At 32.6% G+C, this 18,679-nt stretch overlaps 1 protein-coding gene across 1 annotated transcript in view; it reads right to left on the bottom strand.

The window, feature by feature from the left end:
• PTPRQ (protein tyrosine phosphatase receptor type Q) overlaps positions 1–17,914 on the bottom strand; it is a 246,341-nt gene extending 228,427 nt beyond the window's left edge. The window contains exons 1-8 of the mRNA XM_006142866.3: positions 17,861–17,914; positions 17,445–17,556; positions 16,583–16,809; positions 13,825–13,894; positions 7,648–7,847; positions 6,285–6,534; positions 3,961–4,089; positions 804–950 (exon numbers count right to left, since the gene is read on the bottom strand). Coding sequence (XP_006142928.3) covers positions 804–950; positions 3,961–4,089; positions 6,285–6,534; positions 7,648–7,847; positions 13,825–13,894; positions 16,583–16,809; positions 17,445–17,556; positions 17,861–17,914 — 1,189 coding nt within the window. The remainder of the gene's footprint in view (positions 1–803; positions 951–3,960; positions 4,090–6,284; positions 6,535–7,647; positions 7,848–13,824; positions 13,895–16,582; positions 16,810–17,444; positions 17,557–17,860) is intronic.
• Positions 17,915–18,679: the final 765 nt, after the last annotated feature.

Here is an 18,679-nt window from a genome sequence, read left to right as displayed (position 1 = left end):
TAGTTGTGTGTGAATGTGATGTGTATGCACACATGCGTAAATTAATTTTACTCACTTAAAATTAACTTAAATTTAAAGTTACTTTATCTTAGCTAGCTCACAAACATAATCTGAAAACCTTTTCGACTGTTGAACTGCTGTAAAAATTATTGTATTCTTGTCAATAATTACAATTCCTATTTAAGTACGCTATTTAATAAGCTTAATGTGAGCCAAGAAAATATGTGTAAAATATACGGTAATTTTTTTAAACAGTATGATTTGCCTAAAATGATGATGTTTAATAAAATACATATAAGAAAATTCCTCAAGAAAAATACTGTTTTCAAAACCTCAGTAGAGGCTGATAAATTTTATTTTGCATCCACTAGAATCCTCACTTGCTTAGGATGATACCCTTTTGATTTTAACCATATTTTGTTATAGGCATTGGGAACATAGAAATTTCTCTGAACACTAGTCAGTGAGAAAAAAAAATCTACAATAAAAACGTGGCTAAACACTACTCCATGTGCTTGTTTATGACTTCTTGAGGTTTTACTAAAATTCATCATAACTCTCTAACAAGATGGTACTGCATATTGTATTTCCTAATCTTGCTTGATTTAGGATCCTTTTTATTATGAAGCATGCTATGGGTTTAATATTCCAGAGAACATGTACTCAGAATGAATTAGGCAGTCACTCAATAAAGAAACAGGAATTAACTAAATATAAACCAAATTGTAATATTATGTTTTACCATTTCAATAAAGTTCACAAGCATATAAAAAAATCTCATTAACTAGAGGATCCGTTCTTACCATCTGGAGGAGTGAATATTGAAAGATTTGACTTGGGCCCAATCCCTGCACTGGTTTCAGCCGCAACACAGACATCATACATTGTAAATGGTGTTAGGTTAGTGAATGCAAACTTAAGGTCTTTTGTGCTATTATCCAAAATCCGACCTACAAAAAGCAGAGGATACCTACAGGTTATTTCTTTATCAAGCATGTAATCATTCTCATACATACATGTAGAGCCAAAGACAAAAATTAAAGTGTTAACCAATGTACTCAGATTTGTTGTTACGATACTAATAGTGACTATATTCTATTTGTCTCAGTAGAACACAGATATCAATTAAATTTTTAAAATAAAAAGAGTGTAAAAATCTTCCAGTGTTTACATTAAATTATCAAGTGCTGTTGAATCACCATATTATTTTTAACATACTTAAAAGGAGAAACATCAGATTTCCCTTTTAAATATATCATAGTATTTTACACTCAAAATTATTCAATTGAAATGCTAAATATTCTCATTATGTTCTATAAGAAGAAGCAGAAAATGTTTTCTACTTTAGCTTTACCTTCTTGTTCTAACTGAAAACTAGCTTTCTCCTAGGAACACTGTTTCTTTTCCCTCATGGCCACCTCAGAGGTGGTTGTCTGAGTTTTCCCTGTAGCTGTCAAGTGACTAGGCCTTCAGATGTAGTAGGTGTTTCTGCACTTCACTGCCCCATCTTAGCCTATTTGCCCTGCCTCCCTACAAATGCCCAGAGTTTTAAATCTCATGTTCCCAATGATATCCACAAGCCCTTACTGTTGTTATAAGTCATCTTCTACCAACCCCATTCTGGAGGATTTGGCTCTTGATTTGATGCTACCATTTTCACTTAGGGAGATTTTTAAATCCTGAAAGATAATCCTTAAATTTACACTGATGTCTCCTTCAATAAATTAGTATTCTCAGCCACTTTCTCAAGGTGATAACTAAGACATCACTGTGACCAATAACTACAAATCATACATAATCTCAATTTCATGCGATGCTCTCCGACCACTCTTTCCTATCTTGTGTTTACTTAGAATCTGGAACAAACGATTCTTTAAGTCCATGGGGGTCTCCAATCCATTGATCTTACTATCTGTGTTACCTTTTGTTTTGTTCTGTTGCAGTCCCTCACCATTTCATTTTCACACTTTATCTAGCTTCAATGTCATCGATTATAATCACTGCCTTACATAAACCTTCTATTTCTTTTGCCTTCTCTGGTTGAAGGAAGCTGGAGAAAAGCAAAAATCCACTCTGACTGATATCAATCACTTCATCGTGACCACATCTTAAATTAGCCCTTAATGGTGCCTGGCGTTTTACTCAACTTCCGTAGTCTAGCGATCCAACCACTCTCTGCTCTTCTAGATAGTTGTATTCTTTCTCTTCCCTCTTCAGACCGTCAACACCTTCTGTCTCATCTTCACTCTCAGCTAATGGGCTTGCTTCTCGTTACATCAAAGAAAATTAAACCAATCAGAAAATATCTGACACAGACTCCCATTAACACAACTACATATTTACCAACATCTGAACCCATATACTCTGTATTACAACCTGTTACTATGGATAATCTATCTGTAGTCTTATCTCAGACCAATCCCTATATTTAAACAAAAAATATTACCCTCTGCCTATACAGATACTCTTCCAGAATTTCTCAACTTTCTTATATCATTACTATTTCCTTTTCCCTCCTCATTCCCATCAGCACATATTCTTTATCTATTCCTGCGAAGAAGAAACCTGATGACTTGGCTTACTCTCACTCCTACTCCCCACTACCACTCTTTGGGTCACTTTGCAGCAAAACTCAGATGTCCGTGTACCATTGCTCTTCTCCCATTGTAACAAATTCAACTACCATCAGGCATTTACCCCATATACTCCACCATAACATCTCTTGTGAAGATCACTAATGACTGGGACCAGCAGATGGAATAATGGTTATATTGCTGGACTCCAACATAGCCAACTATGATTCGAGTTCCAGATCCGGCAGCTTAAAACTCATGCCGGGTCCATGTGTGCATATGTTCAAAGTCCTGAGAGGGGAATGGAGGAGAAGGAATTGTGACATGGTCATCTTTCCTGGGGGTTGATTTCTTGCTTTCTGTCCCTCTCTCTCTGTCTGTCCAGCGAGTGCATGCACTTTATGCCAAAAAATACTCTCTAACAAAACAAAAGATCACTAATGATTTCCATGTTGCTAAACGCAGTAATTGCTAAATACTTTCTACTTGATTCATCTGCTAGCCTCACAAATGGAAGAGCACCTCAGCCACGATTCTATGTATTGGAGGGTGTGAAGACGACTACCCTTTTTTTTTCTTTTTAGGAAGTGCAAGTATCTCAAACTTTTAGGAGCATAAATCATTAAAGATAAGAGATTAGGTTTATTTTTGTAATTTATACCCTAGACATTTCAAAATAGAATTAGTATCATTTTCAAGTTTTATAAATAAATAGCAGTGTATGAGTTTATGGTATTTCATTATTGTTTGAATTCAGCTCCTTTAATAGGAAATCAGATAAGGAAAGTTTACTAGTTCACTTCCAATAATATAATATTTGAACCCCTTGAAAATATCAATGATGAGTAAGTGCTTAAGTTCTCCTTGGTTACAAAGATTAAGAATTCAGTAAGTTAAAAAAGTGACTATATTACATTTTTATATAAAATATAGAGATTTTATTTATAGACCACTATTAAGTTCACAATAATTGTACATGAGGTACAGATATTTCTATATGATTTTCAGAAAGCGATTGATCAGATATGATTCCTTGTTATAAATGAAAATCTGATTTAATATAATCTAGGCCCATTGTTCTTCAGGAATATGTTGAAATACTTGAAGGCATGTATTTATATCTCTAATACTTTTCTTGAGAAATTTTCTCTAGTTCTTTCATTTTTTTCTTCACGAAATATGAGATACGAATAGTGTTTTGGTATCCTTATGTTCATATATGGTTTTAAACAAAAAAACAAAGCACTTCATTTTCTTTATTTATTACTTTTCTATTATTTGCTCTAAATTGAGGATCAAAAAAAATTAGGGACTTTAAAAAAGAGTTTGATACTCATAAGTATTTTGTAATCTTAATCTAAACGGTAAACACAGAATTAAGACTTACCTAACGGTCCATATAATTCAACTCTGTAACTAAATTTCCCTGTTACTATCGCAGGTGGGTCCCATGAAATTGAAAAGGACTTTCCTGTGACGTTGCCTGTTACACAGTTTTGTGGTGGTCCTTCAGGCACTAAAATAGTTACAGATTGTAAAAATTAATACATATTTAAAACAAAAGCATACCTTATTAAATATATGCAATAAAACACAAAATAAGAAACAAAAAATAAAATATCACACTAAACACAAAGAGATCTTTATGAAAAGGGAAAATAGGATGTAATTGAAGGATCTACACAAGACATACTGGATTATCAGATGAACTTATTTTCAATAACTACTGACTATTAACGATGTACGTGATTGTCCAGTACAAGTTACATTCCTTCACTCATTGTAATATATTCATTGTAAATGTCACATTATCCTAAAACATTTATACCTGCATATATATTGCCCTCAACAAGGTCTGAAAAGATAACAAAATCTCCCTAATAGATACAGGTAGAAGGATAAAGAAGATAACAGCCCTCAGAATCTACTGGCAATGATCTTTACATTTTGTATCGGTGTTTGTATTTTGTTCAGGGAGAGAAATTTAGAATCCACAATTACAAGACTCAAAAGTAACATTGGTAACATATAAAATGGTACATTTTTAATAATCTAATGACATTTAAAGTAGTCTGTGATTCGTGGGTGTGTTTCTATACTTTCTTTTAATTAAAGTAAAATAATTTTAACTTTGTAAAAAATATCTTATATATCAGAGCTCACTTTACATGACTCATGACATTTTTTAATAGAATAAATAGCAAGGAGTATACAAGAAGAAAATGGCACAATTAATGATGGTTATTTATATAAAGAAAAAAACTGTCAAATTTATGTGCAATGAAAAATAATAGGAGTTGAAGTTAGGTCATTAGAAAATAAAATACTGTGCTTTAGTAAAATTACTCTACCAATAATTTTCCTGTACCCTCAAAAATTACCAATCACAACCAAATGCCTAATACTATATATTGATATATTACGGTATATATTAGCATCCACAAATATATTTACATAATTCCAAGGTCTCATATGTTTATCTGGATACCGATATAATAGCATACTTAAAAATGCCTAGGGGTCAGCAGGTGATGTGGTGGTTAAGGGCGCTGGACTCCCACATGGCCAACTACAGTTCAAGTCCTGAACCTGGCAGCTTGCTTTCTCACCCCTCCCTCTTGCTCTATCCCTGTCTGGTCCAATTAAAATAAATTAATTAATTAAAAAGTTCAATAAAATAATTTAAATATAAATATACATACAAATGCCTATAACAAGAAATGTGTGCCTTTAGAATTTAGTAATAATAATAATAATAATATCTAATTATATTCATTTAATCCTAACACCACTGCTATAGGAAGGTACTATTACTGTCTATAGTTTTTTAAATTATTTATTTAATTCCATTTGTTGTTATTATTTTTAATTGGACCAGGAAGAGACAGACAGAGAGAGAGAGAAGGAAAGAGAGAAAGTAAGCCACTAGGTCTGGGACTCGAACCATGGTTGCCCATGTGGTAATCCAGCGCCTCTAACCACCACGCCACTTGCCAGCCCCTACTGTCTCTATTTTTCAGATGAGGAAACTGAAGTGCAAAGAAGATATACTGTACATATCACACATATATGTATGTAGTCATATATTTTAGCTACTGTTTTTATTGGATGCTGAAATGTTACGCATATACTAGTTTTGCTATTTCAGGTATTACTGTCATGGTAGATAATAGCAATAGCTACAAAAGTAGAATGTAGATAATTACAGATGATTTGGAAAGGCTGGGATAATTATGAAAAATTGTTGAGGTCATAGAATAATAAAAGTTAATCTTAGGATAATGGTTAGTAGCTGAAGAATCCTTTCTTTCAAATCTTCTTTCCACTCTAAATGCTTATTTTAGTACTATACTATAAAATAATCTAGAAATTTGAAGATATCAGGGCCAGCAGGTGGCCTGGTGGTTAGGGTGCTGGACTCCCTCATGGTTGACCATGGCTCAGGTCCTGGATCTAGTAACTTGCTTTTTCACTCTCCCTTTTTCTATCTCTGTCTCTCTCTGGTCAAATTGAAGAATAATAATAAATAAAATTAAATAATTATTTTTTAAAAAAAGGAAATGTGAAGATATCACAGATGAGATACCTATTACCAAATATTAGAGAAAAACAATGACTGAAAGTTAGGTTTACAAGAAGATCTATATGAACAAAATAAAAGAACATTTTATTATTAATGTAAATCTTTTTATCTCCAAAAATAAACCATACCTGATTCTGGTGTTCTGACAATGGTACTATCAATATAACCTGCTTCAGTTGTAACAGCCGAAACTTCAAAAAGATATGTTGTGTAAGGTCTCAGATGTGTCACTACAAAACTTATAGGCTCTTTCCACACAGAACTGATCTTACTCCGCGCCAATATGCTTGACGAATATGTGGTACGTGACGGAGGCGTAACTCTGCCTGGCGTTGGAGAAGGACTGGTTGTACTCCATAAAAAAGATTCACTATTCTCCTAGTGAATAAAATAAATATCAATGGAAAAGTCATGTGGTATCTCCTGGTAAACATGGGAAGCATAATTCACTTCTTTTTCCTTTAGGCTGTAAATATTATTCTGCAATTGTGTGTGTGTGCCATTAATGTAAGATTTTAACATTAAATTTATGGGCAAATTTGCTAGATTTTAATGATGTGCACTTAGGTTTACAATTTTAGAGCAAAATATATTTATTGTATTTTTATACCTTATTCTCCTTTTTGAACAGGATTTCAAGTGAGTTAAAACTACAAATAAAGGAAAATTACAGAAAAAGCATTAATAAAAAATTTAATTAATACAAATAGTACGAGAGCCAAATGCTAAAATAATGTATGTGAAATTTCAAGAATAGTTCACTTTATTAGTTACTAATATTTTTCCTCATACATACCCAACCGCCTGCACACATTTTAATGTAGGTATATGTTCATATGTGTGTGTGCATTAGAAATACATCCTCATTTTTAAAAGAAAATGTTGAGGAGTCTATGAATTAAAGTATTTAAATAAAAAATAATTCTTTTGCATTGTCACTCCATCAGTACTACAACGATCACCAAAATGGTTTGAAGAAAAGCATTATTACAGTACTTCCTGAGGTTTTTCATCAATAATTAGACTAATAATCCTTTACCAAAGATATATTCAACAAAAACAATCTACGTCTGCAACTTTAGACTCGACTATCCCCCTACATAACATGGAAGTGCTATTGTTTTTCTCCAGTTATGCTTTCCGATCTAACTCCAAGATTTACAGAGTATACTCCCCCTGAAACACTACCCTCTCATAACTTCATCTATCTTTCCTTCATGGCTGATCACAAATGCTACTCCTTTCATGAAGTCTTTCTAAAGCCCCCTAAGTGATTTTAATATCTCACTCATAAATACCCAAACCTCACCCACAGGTAACCTGAATAAAGGCAAATGTGTATAATATGACAGTATAATTTAAAACAGTACTAGAAGTAGTCAGATAACTAATCACTTTGGTAAAATGTGTAGTAGCATCCAGATGCTAAAAACTTGAAAATAGCAGTTTATCACAATTTTTGAGACAGAGAAAATATTCCATGATACTTACATTACACTCCGGCAATTTCCCAGTCAAAATGTCCTCTACTCTGATCGACACATCTTTCACTACTATGCCACTTCTGGCATGCTTGACACTAATCTTGAAGCTGGTAATTTTGCCATTTGGTTGCCTAGGTAAATACCAAATTAGGTTTACTGCTGAGTAGTTGAAGGCCTCAACTGTAAGATTCACCACTTTTCCTGGAGCTGGAGCAAAGAGAAGGGTTGAAGGAGAGAAAAAATATAAAACCTAGAATTGCATTTATATCATTTTAAGCTGTTAAATTCTCCATGGAACGTGAAATTAAGTAGATACTACTTAAATAAAATCTACTCGTGTAAGACTGATTAAAATATATTTACTTGACCTTTGTTTAAAATTTAAAAACTGGCACTGAGGCAATTCAGCTTTATGTTAGAATTATTGGATGAATGCATGCATCAATAAAACATTTCAAATGAGTATGAAAAAATATTCATTAGTCATTTGTTAATATACAAATAAATTGGGATACATTTTCTACTTCCTTAAATGTTTTGGAATTATCTTTATACTAGATAATGAAATAAATGGAAACAATCATCTAACCATTTGTACCAAAAAGCACATGTCTGGAATGTTTCTGTGCCTATGAAGTGAATACACTCTATTGTATTTTGAGTTCTACATATCCTCAAAGACAACATTTTTCAGAATTTCAGTATAATTTGTTGTTATTAACCATTTATAATAATAATAATAATATGAGTACTATTTTAGATAGGATTAAACCAACATGAGACCAGAATGAAAGAAAATTATTCTCACTAATGTTACGGTAAGATAAACAAAATGGACAAAATAGAATATTCTGTTAAGATCTGTCATAACATAAACCAACATGACAAGTTACTTTTCAAAGAAGTCAAAACAAAATTGTTTGAAGCAAAACAATGTAAGGTATGGTAAAGATGCCTAGTAGTAAAATGTCAAATAACCAGAGTTTAGGTTTACATTGTATAGAATGCTGAAATAAGAATTTTAAGTGAAAACCATTTAAATTATATAAGAAAGGTCCTAGAAGGTGGTCCTTATATGAATGATACCAGTCAGACAGTAAGAAACTTCAGGAAAGCTGCATTTCAATGGGAAACAAAAGTTATACACTATTGAGAATGATTGCTAATGAATGAAACAAAAGATGGAAAGTGTTTTATCAAAGGGAACTAGCAAAATGAAATTATTTAAAGCTTAAAAAGTATAATGACAATATAATAACTCTTTGACACTAAAAACTTAACACTGAAATTTCCTGTGGGTAGGTATAATAAAACAAAAGGGAAAAGTTAATTAAATATATGATGTTGTAGTATAGTAAGAATTAAAAATTTTATCATGAATCATAATCTTTTTAAATTTCTTACTTATATAATCTGTGCAATACCTGAAATATTTATACATCACTAACAAATTACATACAAGCAGAAACATTTCCAAATAGTCCTTAAAAATTGTTGGGACCTGCAGATAGCATAATGGTTACATTGCTAGATGCTCACATAGTCGACTGTGGTTCAAGTCCTGGATCCTGTGGCTTATAACTCATGCCTGGCACATGTATATGTGTGTCCAAAATCCCTAGCGGATAATAGAGGAGAAGGGATTGTGGCACGGCCATTTCCCCTGAATGGGTGATTTTTTGCTTTCTGTCTGTCTGTCTCTCTCTCCAGTGAGCACATGCACCCTATAGCAAAAATATCTCTCTCTCAAAAAAAAAAGTCATAGCTGAACTAATTGAATGTAGAAAAATTGAGAATTCATAAAGTAACAAAATCTTTAATGAATTCTAAAGCCAGATATTAAAAAAGAAGACTATCAATGTTAAATAGACATCAAATATGTTTGCTAAACATTATGGACTAAAACAGAGGCCATTTTTATTAACTTGTTCTAAATCATTTTTGTCTCAGTAAGATGTATCTCTGTGTGTCTTCCTTTTGTGACTTCCCCATTTTCAATGACTAATTCTGACTCTTTTCTGTAGCTTATATAGTGGAGTGTCTTTTTTTTTTTTTAATTTTATGTATAACATCCCAAACCTCCTGATTTTTCATAAAGGGAATTTATCTACCTTGATCTAACTAAAGAGTTAATACAAAAATACCAAAAATTGTTTCCAAACTCATTTTACCATCTGGCAGGTGTCATACCACACATTCTGAGAACATGTCTAGAATAAAGACATGTATAAATACACAAGTATGTAACAGTCTCTACAACTTTTCAAAGTATATGCTATGAAAAGCATGCATTTTTGAGCCATCAAGAACTTTATACATCTAACATAAATGCTTTCAAAATTATTTTTCTTCATTTCCAGTTAGACCTCAAGGTGTAAGTGCTAGTTCTAATATTTGAAAAGCTAAAATAAGTTGTAAATTTTCTTAAAATAGTATTACATGTAAAATTAAGTGTTGAGCTTTTGTACTTCTGAATGCAATAATATCAATTCAGTATAGTATCATCAATTAATCTGTATACTATTAGGAGTATTTTTATTTATAGGAAAACACATTACTTTTGGTATAACAATAATAAGTGCAGTTTATTTCACAGAAATTTCCTTAAATTTGGGTTTTATGGACGTGAATAATAAAAAAAAGTGTACTTGAGATAAAAAATTGGGGATCACTGATTTAACTGAACTTCTTTATACTAAAAAAGAAAGCGAGAGAGAGAGAAATAGGTCAAGAAAGATTATTCAATTCACCCCAAAACATACAGCAAGTCAGAAACAGTGAGACACTCTTCTCCATTATACTTTTCACCACATCCTAGAGTTTCTAGTTTCTCCCAATAAACATTGACTACAAGAGTAAATATTAGCTCAGTTAACAAATGTATAAAATATATAAATTTCAAAATATTATATAATTGTGCTTATAATCTGCAGGCACTATGCTTTATCAGAAGCCAGATCAAGACCAGGGTTAAAAACAAAACAATTTGATACATCATTCATAATAATTCCCACTATTTTCCCTAAAACTGGAAACTTAACATAAAACATTTTTAAAATATTCAAGTGCATATTTCATTTTAAAATGTTAATTTTTCCACTTCATTCTTATTTGCTCAAATCATCTCAAAGTCAGTATGCTACAATCAATGAGAGTGAATTAGTACTATTGAATCATTCATTTTTAATTTTAAATAAACTCCAGATTCCTAATCCTAGTATTTTCTCTTAATTCATGCAGCAAGATAGAGCATGTATTTATATACTGCTCTAGATGTGGGTCTCAGATAGGAACTCAGCATAAAACTTGTCTCATTTTTTTAACAATAACTATTAAGTCATCCTCTATAGATTCACAGAGCTCATTTCAATTTATCTCTTTAGAAATGGACCACCAGAAGACTTTTCTCTTTAACTATGTAAAATATTTATTGTGATATAAAATTCAGAAATTACACTATAGCACTTATCACTCATTAGCATATTACTTAGCAATTCACATCTTTGTCTATCTTACCCTATTAGAATATGAGCTCCATTGTAACTATATGTTGTTAATGGAGATGCCATCATTTATTTAATCACTTTCTATGTTATTGGTTCTAACATTTTGCTATTATAAATAAATAGTATATACACTAAATAAATAAGAGTACTTCTATTCAGTAAGTACTTATTTTTAATCAAAAAGTTTATATTCTTCCAGGCTAATTTATACAATAAAAAAATGAATAAGTGAAAGTATAATAGGTTACCTTGGCCCAGTGAGAAAATATTAATTCATTGGCTGTAGATATGGACAGAGGAAGGCAGGGGTTCTTTAGAAGGTGTACTCAGGAAAGGTAATATGTAAGATTCAAATTAATTGGGGAGAGGGTGTTGTGGATATTAATGAAAAGAGCACTCCAGGCAGAAGTAATGATAAAGACTCTGAGATGGAAGATCAGTGTGGCTGGAGGAGATAGAGGGAGTGGAGAATGGGAAAAGATGTCAAAGAGCAACGGCATACATAAACTGTGGAGAGGACTGACGGTTTTATTCTTAATGAGATAGGAGCCAAGTTAGGAAGAGAGAAGTAGCATAGCGTGGCTTACAGTTAAAAAGATGAGGTGGCTCTTATGGGGAGAGCACACCGCAGGCAAGCAAGTTGGAAACAGGGAAACCAGTTAGAAGATTTTCAATTATTCAGGCAAGAAATAAAAAAAGGGTGATTAGCTGTAGGTGTAAGATTCAGGATGTATTTTGATGATACTGTTGGCATAATTTGCTGATTAGATGTGACCTGTAAGAGAGTATTTTGTCAAGGATAAAATCAAGACTGCTTTTCTCTCAGCCAGAATGGAGATAACTTAAATTGGTTTGGTAATGACAGTACATTGCAGACTATTATGATAACCATTAGAATCCATATTTCAAGAGTCTAATGTCAAAAAAAACATTTATAATTTAATGCTAAAGGAAAAAGGGAGGATACAGTCTTAAATACATGGCACAAGCTTGTTTTTATCAATACATAGTTACAATGAAAAACATTCAGGGGAAGACCAGCCAAAAATGTACAAAACGGTAACAGGGTTTTTTTAATATACCAAGGCCATGGATAAATTTCTTTAGTTTTTATTATTGTTTTTCCAAGGGCCTCTAAAATAACAATATTTTTATAAAACATAGAATAATGTTTGGTCTAATGAAGAATTTGAATTGAACATACAAAAAGACTCTAAAAGTAAACAGGCTATTGAGAATTTTATGCATTTCAGCCTCTGTGTTTTTTTGTATCACTACTTATTTTAAATGACAAGAAACTCAGTATGGATGCTCCTCAAAAAATAAAAATTAGAATTATGACCTATTAACCTAATTACTAAATATATACTCCAACAAACAAACAACCAAAACCAGCCCTAATATATCAAAGAGATTCTCCCATGTTATTGCAGTGCTATACACAATAGCTAAGATATGGTATTATCCTAAGTGCCCAACAACTGATGAACAGATAAAGAAGAGGGGGTATATGTACAGAATGGAATACTATTCAGCTATAAATAGTGATGAATTCCTGTCTTGCAGCAAAATGGATGAACCTGGAGGAAATAATATTAGGTAAAATAAGCCAGTCAATAAAAAACAAATACTGTATTTGCTCACTCAGTAATGAAAGCTAAAACATTGCATATTTATAGAAATAAAAAAAGTTATGGTAGACATCATAAGCTGTAAAGGGGAGGAGAATAGAAACATGGTTAATAGGTACTTGAGTGGGGGACCAGCAGGTGGCATGGCAGTTACGGTGCTGGACACTCCCATATGGCTGATCATGATTCAAGTCCTGAACATGGTGGCTATCTCTCTCTCTTTCTCTCTCTCTCTCTCTCTCTCTCTCCGCCCCATCTCTCTCTGGTCAAATTAAAATAAATGAATGAATGAATAAAAATTAAATTAAAAAATAGGTACTTGAGTATATGTAAAAAGTAAGTGAAAGGGCCAGCAGGTGGTGTGGTAGTTAAGGTGCTGGCCAACCATGGGTCAAGTCCCAGACCTGGTGACTTGCTTTATCATTTTCTCCCCCTTTCTGTCTCTGTCTCTCTCTGGTGAACACATGTGTCCTATAGCAAATTTAAATAATAATAATAAATATATAATTTTTTAAAAGTGGAATGGGTTATAGAATTCTATAGCACAGTAAAGAAAGTTGATACAATTCACTATATTGAATATATTCAAAATAACTAGAAGAGTATATTTCAAATGTGTGCCACACAAAGTGATGATAAATGTTGGAAATGGTGTATAAGTTTATTGCTGTGATTTTTTTTCTAACTATCAGAAAGAGAGGGAGAAAATACCCCCCCAGTGGGGGTGGTCATGTTGCAATTTTTTCCTCCCAATTTCTATCCCGTTAAGATTTTGAAAATGCATGCACACATACCCAGCGTGTTTTTCAAGCCACTACAGCCAGGATTTGAACCACAGTCCATTATCTGGAATCTAGCTTCCAATGCATAGCACTCAACCAATTCACTCGAGAATGGGCACCTGTCCTGATTTGACCATTACACATTGTATACATGTTTTGAAAAATCACACCATAATACATAAATATGTACAACTATTATTTGTAAATTTGAAATGATAACATATAAAACTAAATTTATTTAGAGTAAATGATTTAGGAAAATTACCACTTTCTGCAGTCTGGAAAAGAAAGGGGTCACTAAACACTCCAATTCCAGCACTATTTTCAGCAGCAACCTAGAACAGACAAAAAGGACTATGCTTAAGTGTTTTTACCACCTAATTAAACAGAATATGATGTAATAGAACTTCGATGAGTATATAAAGTAGATGGTACAGGCATATTTCTCTTTAATTCCCACAACACTCCTGAGGTAGATGGCAAAAATGGAGTTATTCATACAATCAAACTATGAGGTATTATTGTCAACATTTTACAGATGAAAAAAACTGGTTGAAAGAGGTTAAATGATTAGCCCTCACAAACTCACACGAAACAATAGCAGAGTTAAGAACTGAGCCAAGTTGTGCTTATTTCCAAAGCTCGACCTTTTATCTGTTGTATCCACTATATTCAAGGCACTACGATTATTCTTCTAAAATATGCAAGAAATTGTATGTATGGTATCTGACTTTAAAGTTTATCATCCAATCAGGTAAATAAATGATCGGGAAAACTATCTTTTGAAATAAGTCTAACAACTTAGACTGAGATTATAGAACTTAAAAGAGGTAGAAATTATTTTTCACCTGAATAATCCAGTCAAATAGAATAGACTAGGCAGAGAAAGTGTCATAAATGAGCAGAAATAGAGTCTTAAGCTCTTGCAAATACCATGGCTGGAATCGGGCAACTTTGGTTTACATTATTGTTCTACCAATTCCCAGATGAGTAGCTTAGGGCAATTTACTTAACTCTTCTCTATTACATATTCCTTGTTTTTAAAATGGGAATAATAATGTATCTATGTCATAGGAGTATTTTAAGGACTAAATGAAATGCCATATGTAAAGTATTTCACAGCATTTCCCCAGTAGTGTTTCTTATACTGAAGATATCAAATGTACCATGCCGAATACTCTTTGGAATTCTGAAATGGCTAACATTTATTTGAACAGAGTAAAGGTCACAACAATGATTTATAAAGTGTGGGATAAAAAGGAGAATAGGAGCTTCCCAATAGACCTGAAATAAGAGAATACAAAGGAATAAAAATTCAAACTCCATAAAAATAGATCTGAGCAGAGCTAGGCTGGCTAAATCACTTTTCCATCATCAATAGCTTCTTATATCACATTAAAATTTAATCTTCATTTAGTACCTCAATAGGATATTTTAACATAGAAGTTAATCTGAATATGACATGTTGACAGAAAATATCAGATGTCAGTTAGAAAAATACTGCCTTTACTCTTTAGCACATGCTCTGCAATGAAGTAGCAATCAGAAATCTTTGGTTTTGACTTCTGCATGAGTAAAAGTTCTTTTTAATTCTTTTCTCATTTGGATGATTCTTACAAATAGTACATGCTCTCCAGTTCTGATTGTGTTCTTCAAATAAGCATACTTCCAGTAAGGAAAATTGCCTGGCAATATCTCTCTTCCTTATCATTTCATACTGTCTAGGAGGGCAGTTATAAATAATCATATATTCTTGCAGCATTTAAAGATTTCCTTCTCCATATTCTATTATCTTCAAGAACATACAGATGTTGAGAATAAGGAAGAGTAAGAAGATATCTATATAATTTATCATTCTCTGAAATTGTCATAAATATTCCTCATTGTGAACATTTTCATATGGACTAACCACTTTAAGACTGCTTTTTATAGCTCTCCTGTATTAAGTATTCAGATAGAATGTTAAATTTTGCATATTTAACATTGTAAAGGACTAGAAATATATATTTTTAAAATTTTCTATAGGGTTTGTGCACTCACCACAGAGAGAGAGAGAGAGAGAGAGAGAGAGAGAGAGAGAGAAAGCACCTCCCAGGAGGGACGGCCACATCACAATTCCTTCTCCTCTATTCTCCCCTCAGGATTTTGGGCACACGCGCACACACATCTAGCGTGTGTCTAAAGTTATGAAGCCTGGAACTCAAATAAAAACAGACAATTTAATTCAGTGGAATTTAATTGTTCAAAATATTTATTTATTTAGAGAGAAATTTTCTATAGGGTTTGTGCACTCACCACAGAGAGAGAGAGAGAGAGAGAGAGAGAGAGAGAGAGAGAAAGCACCTCCCAGGAGGGACGGCCACATCACAATTCCTTCTCCTCTATTCTCCCCTCAGGATTTTGGGCACACGCGCACACACATCTAGCGTGTGTCTAAAGTTATGAAGCCTGGAACTCAAACCATAGAGCCAACCACTTAGGATCCAGCACCTTAACCACCAAACACCTTCTGCCCCAAGGACAAAAAATGCTTATAAATACAAAAGGCATAGTAAGTACTCAAGAAACATCTATCAAATGGGAGTGTATTGAGTGCAATCTTCTTGGCAAACCTGATTCTACAGATTTTCAAGCCCTTATCCAAAATTTCTGTAACAGACTTACAAGTAAATCAAAGTTAAAAGAAAAACAACAAAGCTAATTTAAGTTTAATCAGAAAGTAGAAATTTTTACTTACAATGCCTAAATTATATCATTTAAACTTGATTTATTTTTAAACAATCCCTAAGTTTAATCTTTTCAAAATAGATAACAAATAAATATACATAAAATTTGAAATGAAAAAAAGTGACAACATTTGATGTAGTTATCAAATCCCAGGTGGGTGTTAACCCCATGACTCAGACATTCTTCAGTTGTTTACTGTGCTCAGCTACAAATACTTGACTAGGTGGGAAAAATCTTCTTTGCTTTTAAACGGATAAATTATTTTAATACTTAGTAATTCTTTACAAAATAATTACCTTGATTTCATATGTTGTTCCAGGATTGAGATTAGTAAGAAGAACTTCCAGACTGTCTGGCTTTGCTCTAACTTGTGTATACACTGTTTGCATCCATGGGCAAACTTCCTTATATTTAACAATGTAAGATATAATTTTTCCATTTGGATTAGGTGGCGTATTCCAAGAAAGAAGAATCCCAGCCGATCCAACTCTCTCCCCTGCTAGGAAGACTGGAGGCCCTGGTTCTATTTGTGTTAAGAAAAATTTCATTAAAAGATCAAAAAACTATTGTATTTTTACAAACACTAATAATAAAGTATTTACAAATGTAAACTTCTAAAGTTCCCAGAGACGAATGTGAAATGTGAGTTTACACTCTCCAAAACTCTTCTACAAATAAATGAATAATAGATTAAGTGCTCTGGGAAATGCCAAAAACATTCTTTCATAAGAATGTAAAAAACGGAGTGCTACTAAATACTACATGCGAAATATAGTTTTGATGCCAAATCATTTTGAAAGGAAACTTCCTTGATGCAAAGCTTACATACAAAAATCAAGAAGACGAGAAATAGCTTTATTACTAAACAATTATTCCTGAGCAAGCAGAGTGAGCGTATGGTCACAACTCTGTATAATTTAAATGTTATCATTAACAGTTTCTCTAATGCCCTTTACAAACAAGGGTAACATAATTATCTTTGTAGAATGCACGTTCTAAACACTTTCTTAAGTTTCCATTTTGCTCTAATTATTCTAAACTGTTATCATGTACATATTGTACATACTGAAACATAAGCATTTCTATCCAATTGAATTATATTATAGTACTCCAAATGCTTCATTTAAAAAAAAAAAGTAATTTAAAGCATGTACTCACTTGTTACGTTCGCTGTCACTGTTCTGCTAACAGGGGAGCTGAATGTTGTAGCAGAAATGGAAGAGATGGTCACTTCATATCTAGGACCAGGAACACCATTCAAAACATCAACCTAGAATGCCAAAAACAAATAATTGCAAAATTATTTCCAAAAACCAAAAGAGCTCAAATAATAAATTATCAAAAAATTAACACTTCACGGTGTAACTCTACACTGTCTAAACTATCATAAATTCCATAAAGTACAACTTTTTTCTTTTAACTATTTATCAGATAACTTATAAAATAAAAACTTACACTGCTTTATCAAAGTCTAAATCAATATTCTAACTATCACAAGGAACAACTATTTAAAGTTCTTATAAAATCTAAAGTACATTGTTTAGCTCTTGTTTTTAAGAGTGTTTATGAAATACCTGTGTCTCTGAAGTTCCAATAAAAAGTAAAAGAAAAATGATAAGAAAATCCATCATTATTACATTTTTCAGGCAGTAGAATCACATTGATGGCTCTAGAGAGAAATGTTGCCTGCATTAATGATTTAAAGACAGATCCTTCTGGCAAGTACACAATTAATGAGCCTGGATTACTCAATAGCACTGCCCTTTCTTTGTTAAACTATTCATGAACCCTTGGATGACTGGCTGCAGGTTCAGGGTAAACTTAAAAAAAAAAAAGAAAAATAGATGTTGCTTAGGTAACAGTTCACCAATGCTGAACGTTACACTCATCAATTCGATATCAATGTTTTTGTCTTCATGTTATGCTCTTAAAACCCCTTCAAAGGATAAGTTTTCATGGTTGATGGGTTTCGTGAAGAACTTTCCTACCAGGACCAAATATAAATACAAGAAGGCTCAGTAAGTACGATAATGAAAACTACACCTGATATTCTCCACCTCCAAGATCTTTGATAGTAACAAAGCCACTGTCAGGAACAAGATCCACATGATACCTTTCCACGCGGCCAGAGGGCAGAATCCAGTGTAGAGAAAAGGAATGCATGGAAATATTGAAGGCTTTAAGTTTCTCAGGTTTTTCTTGTTCTGATATAGAAAAGTAGAGGTTTCAAAAAGTTATTCTCTTACGATTTCAAAGAAAAAATGAAAATCAATAGTCTAAGAGTCAGGTTTCAAAATAATCATGTTCTTAGAAAGCATTGACTCCTATAAATGATCTCTAATTATATTTGAGTGTTAAGCATGTATACCTTTAACAATACCTAGTTTTTAAGA

Source organism: Tupaia chinensis, unplaced genomic scaffold (assembly GCF_000334495.1).
Source record: "Tupaia chinensis unplaced genomic scaffold, TupChi_1.0 Scaffold000085_1, whole genome shotgun sequence".
NCBI lineage: Eukaryota > Metazoa > Chordata > Mammalia > Scandentia > Tupaiidae > Tupaia > Tupaia belangeri.
This window is presented reverse-complemented; position numbering and strand designations above follow the sequence as displayed.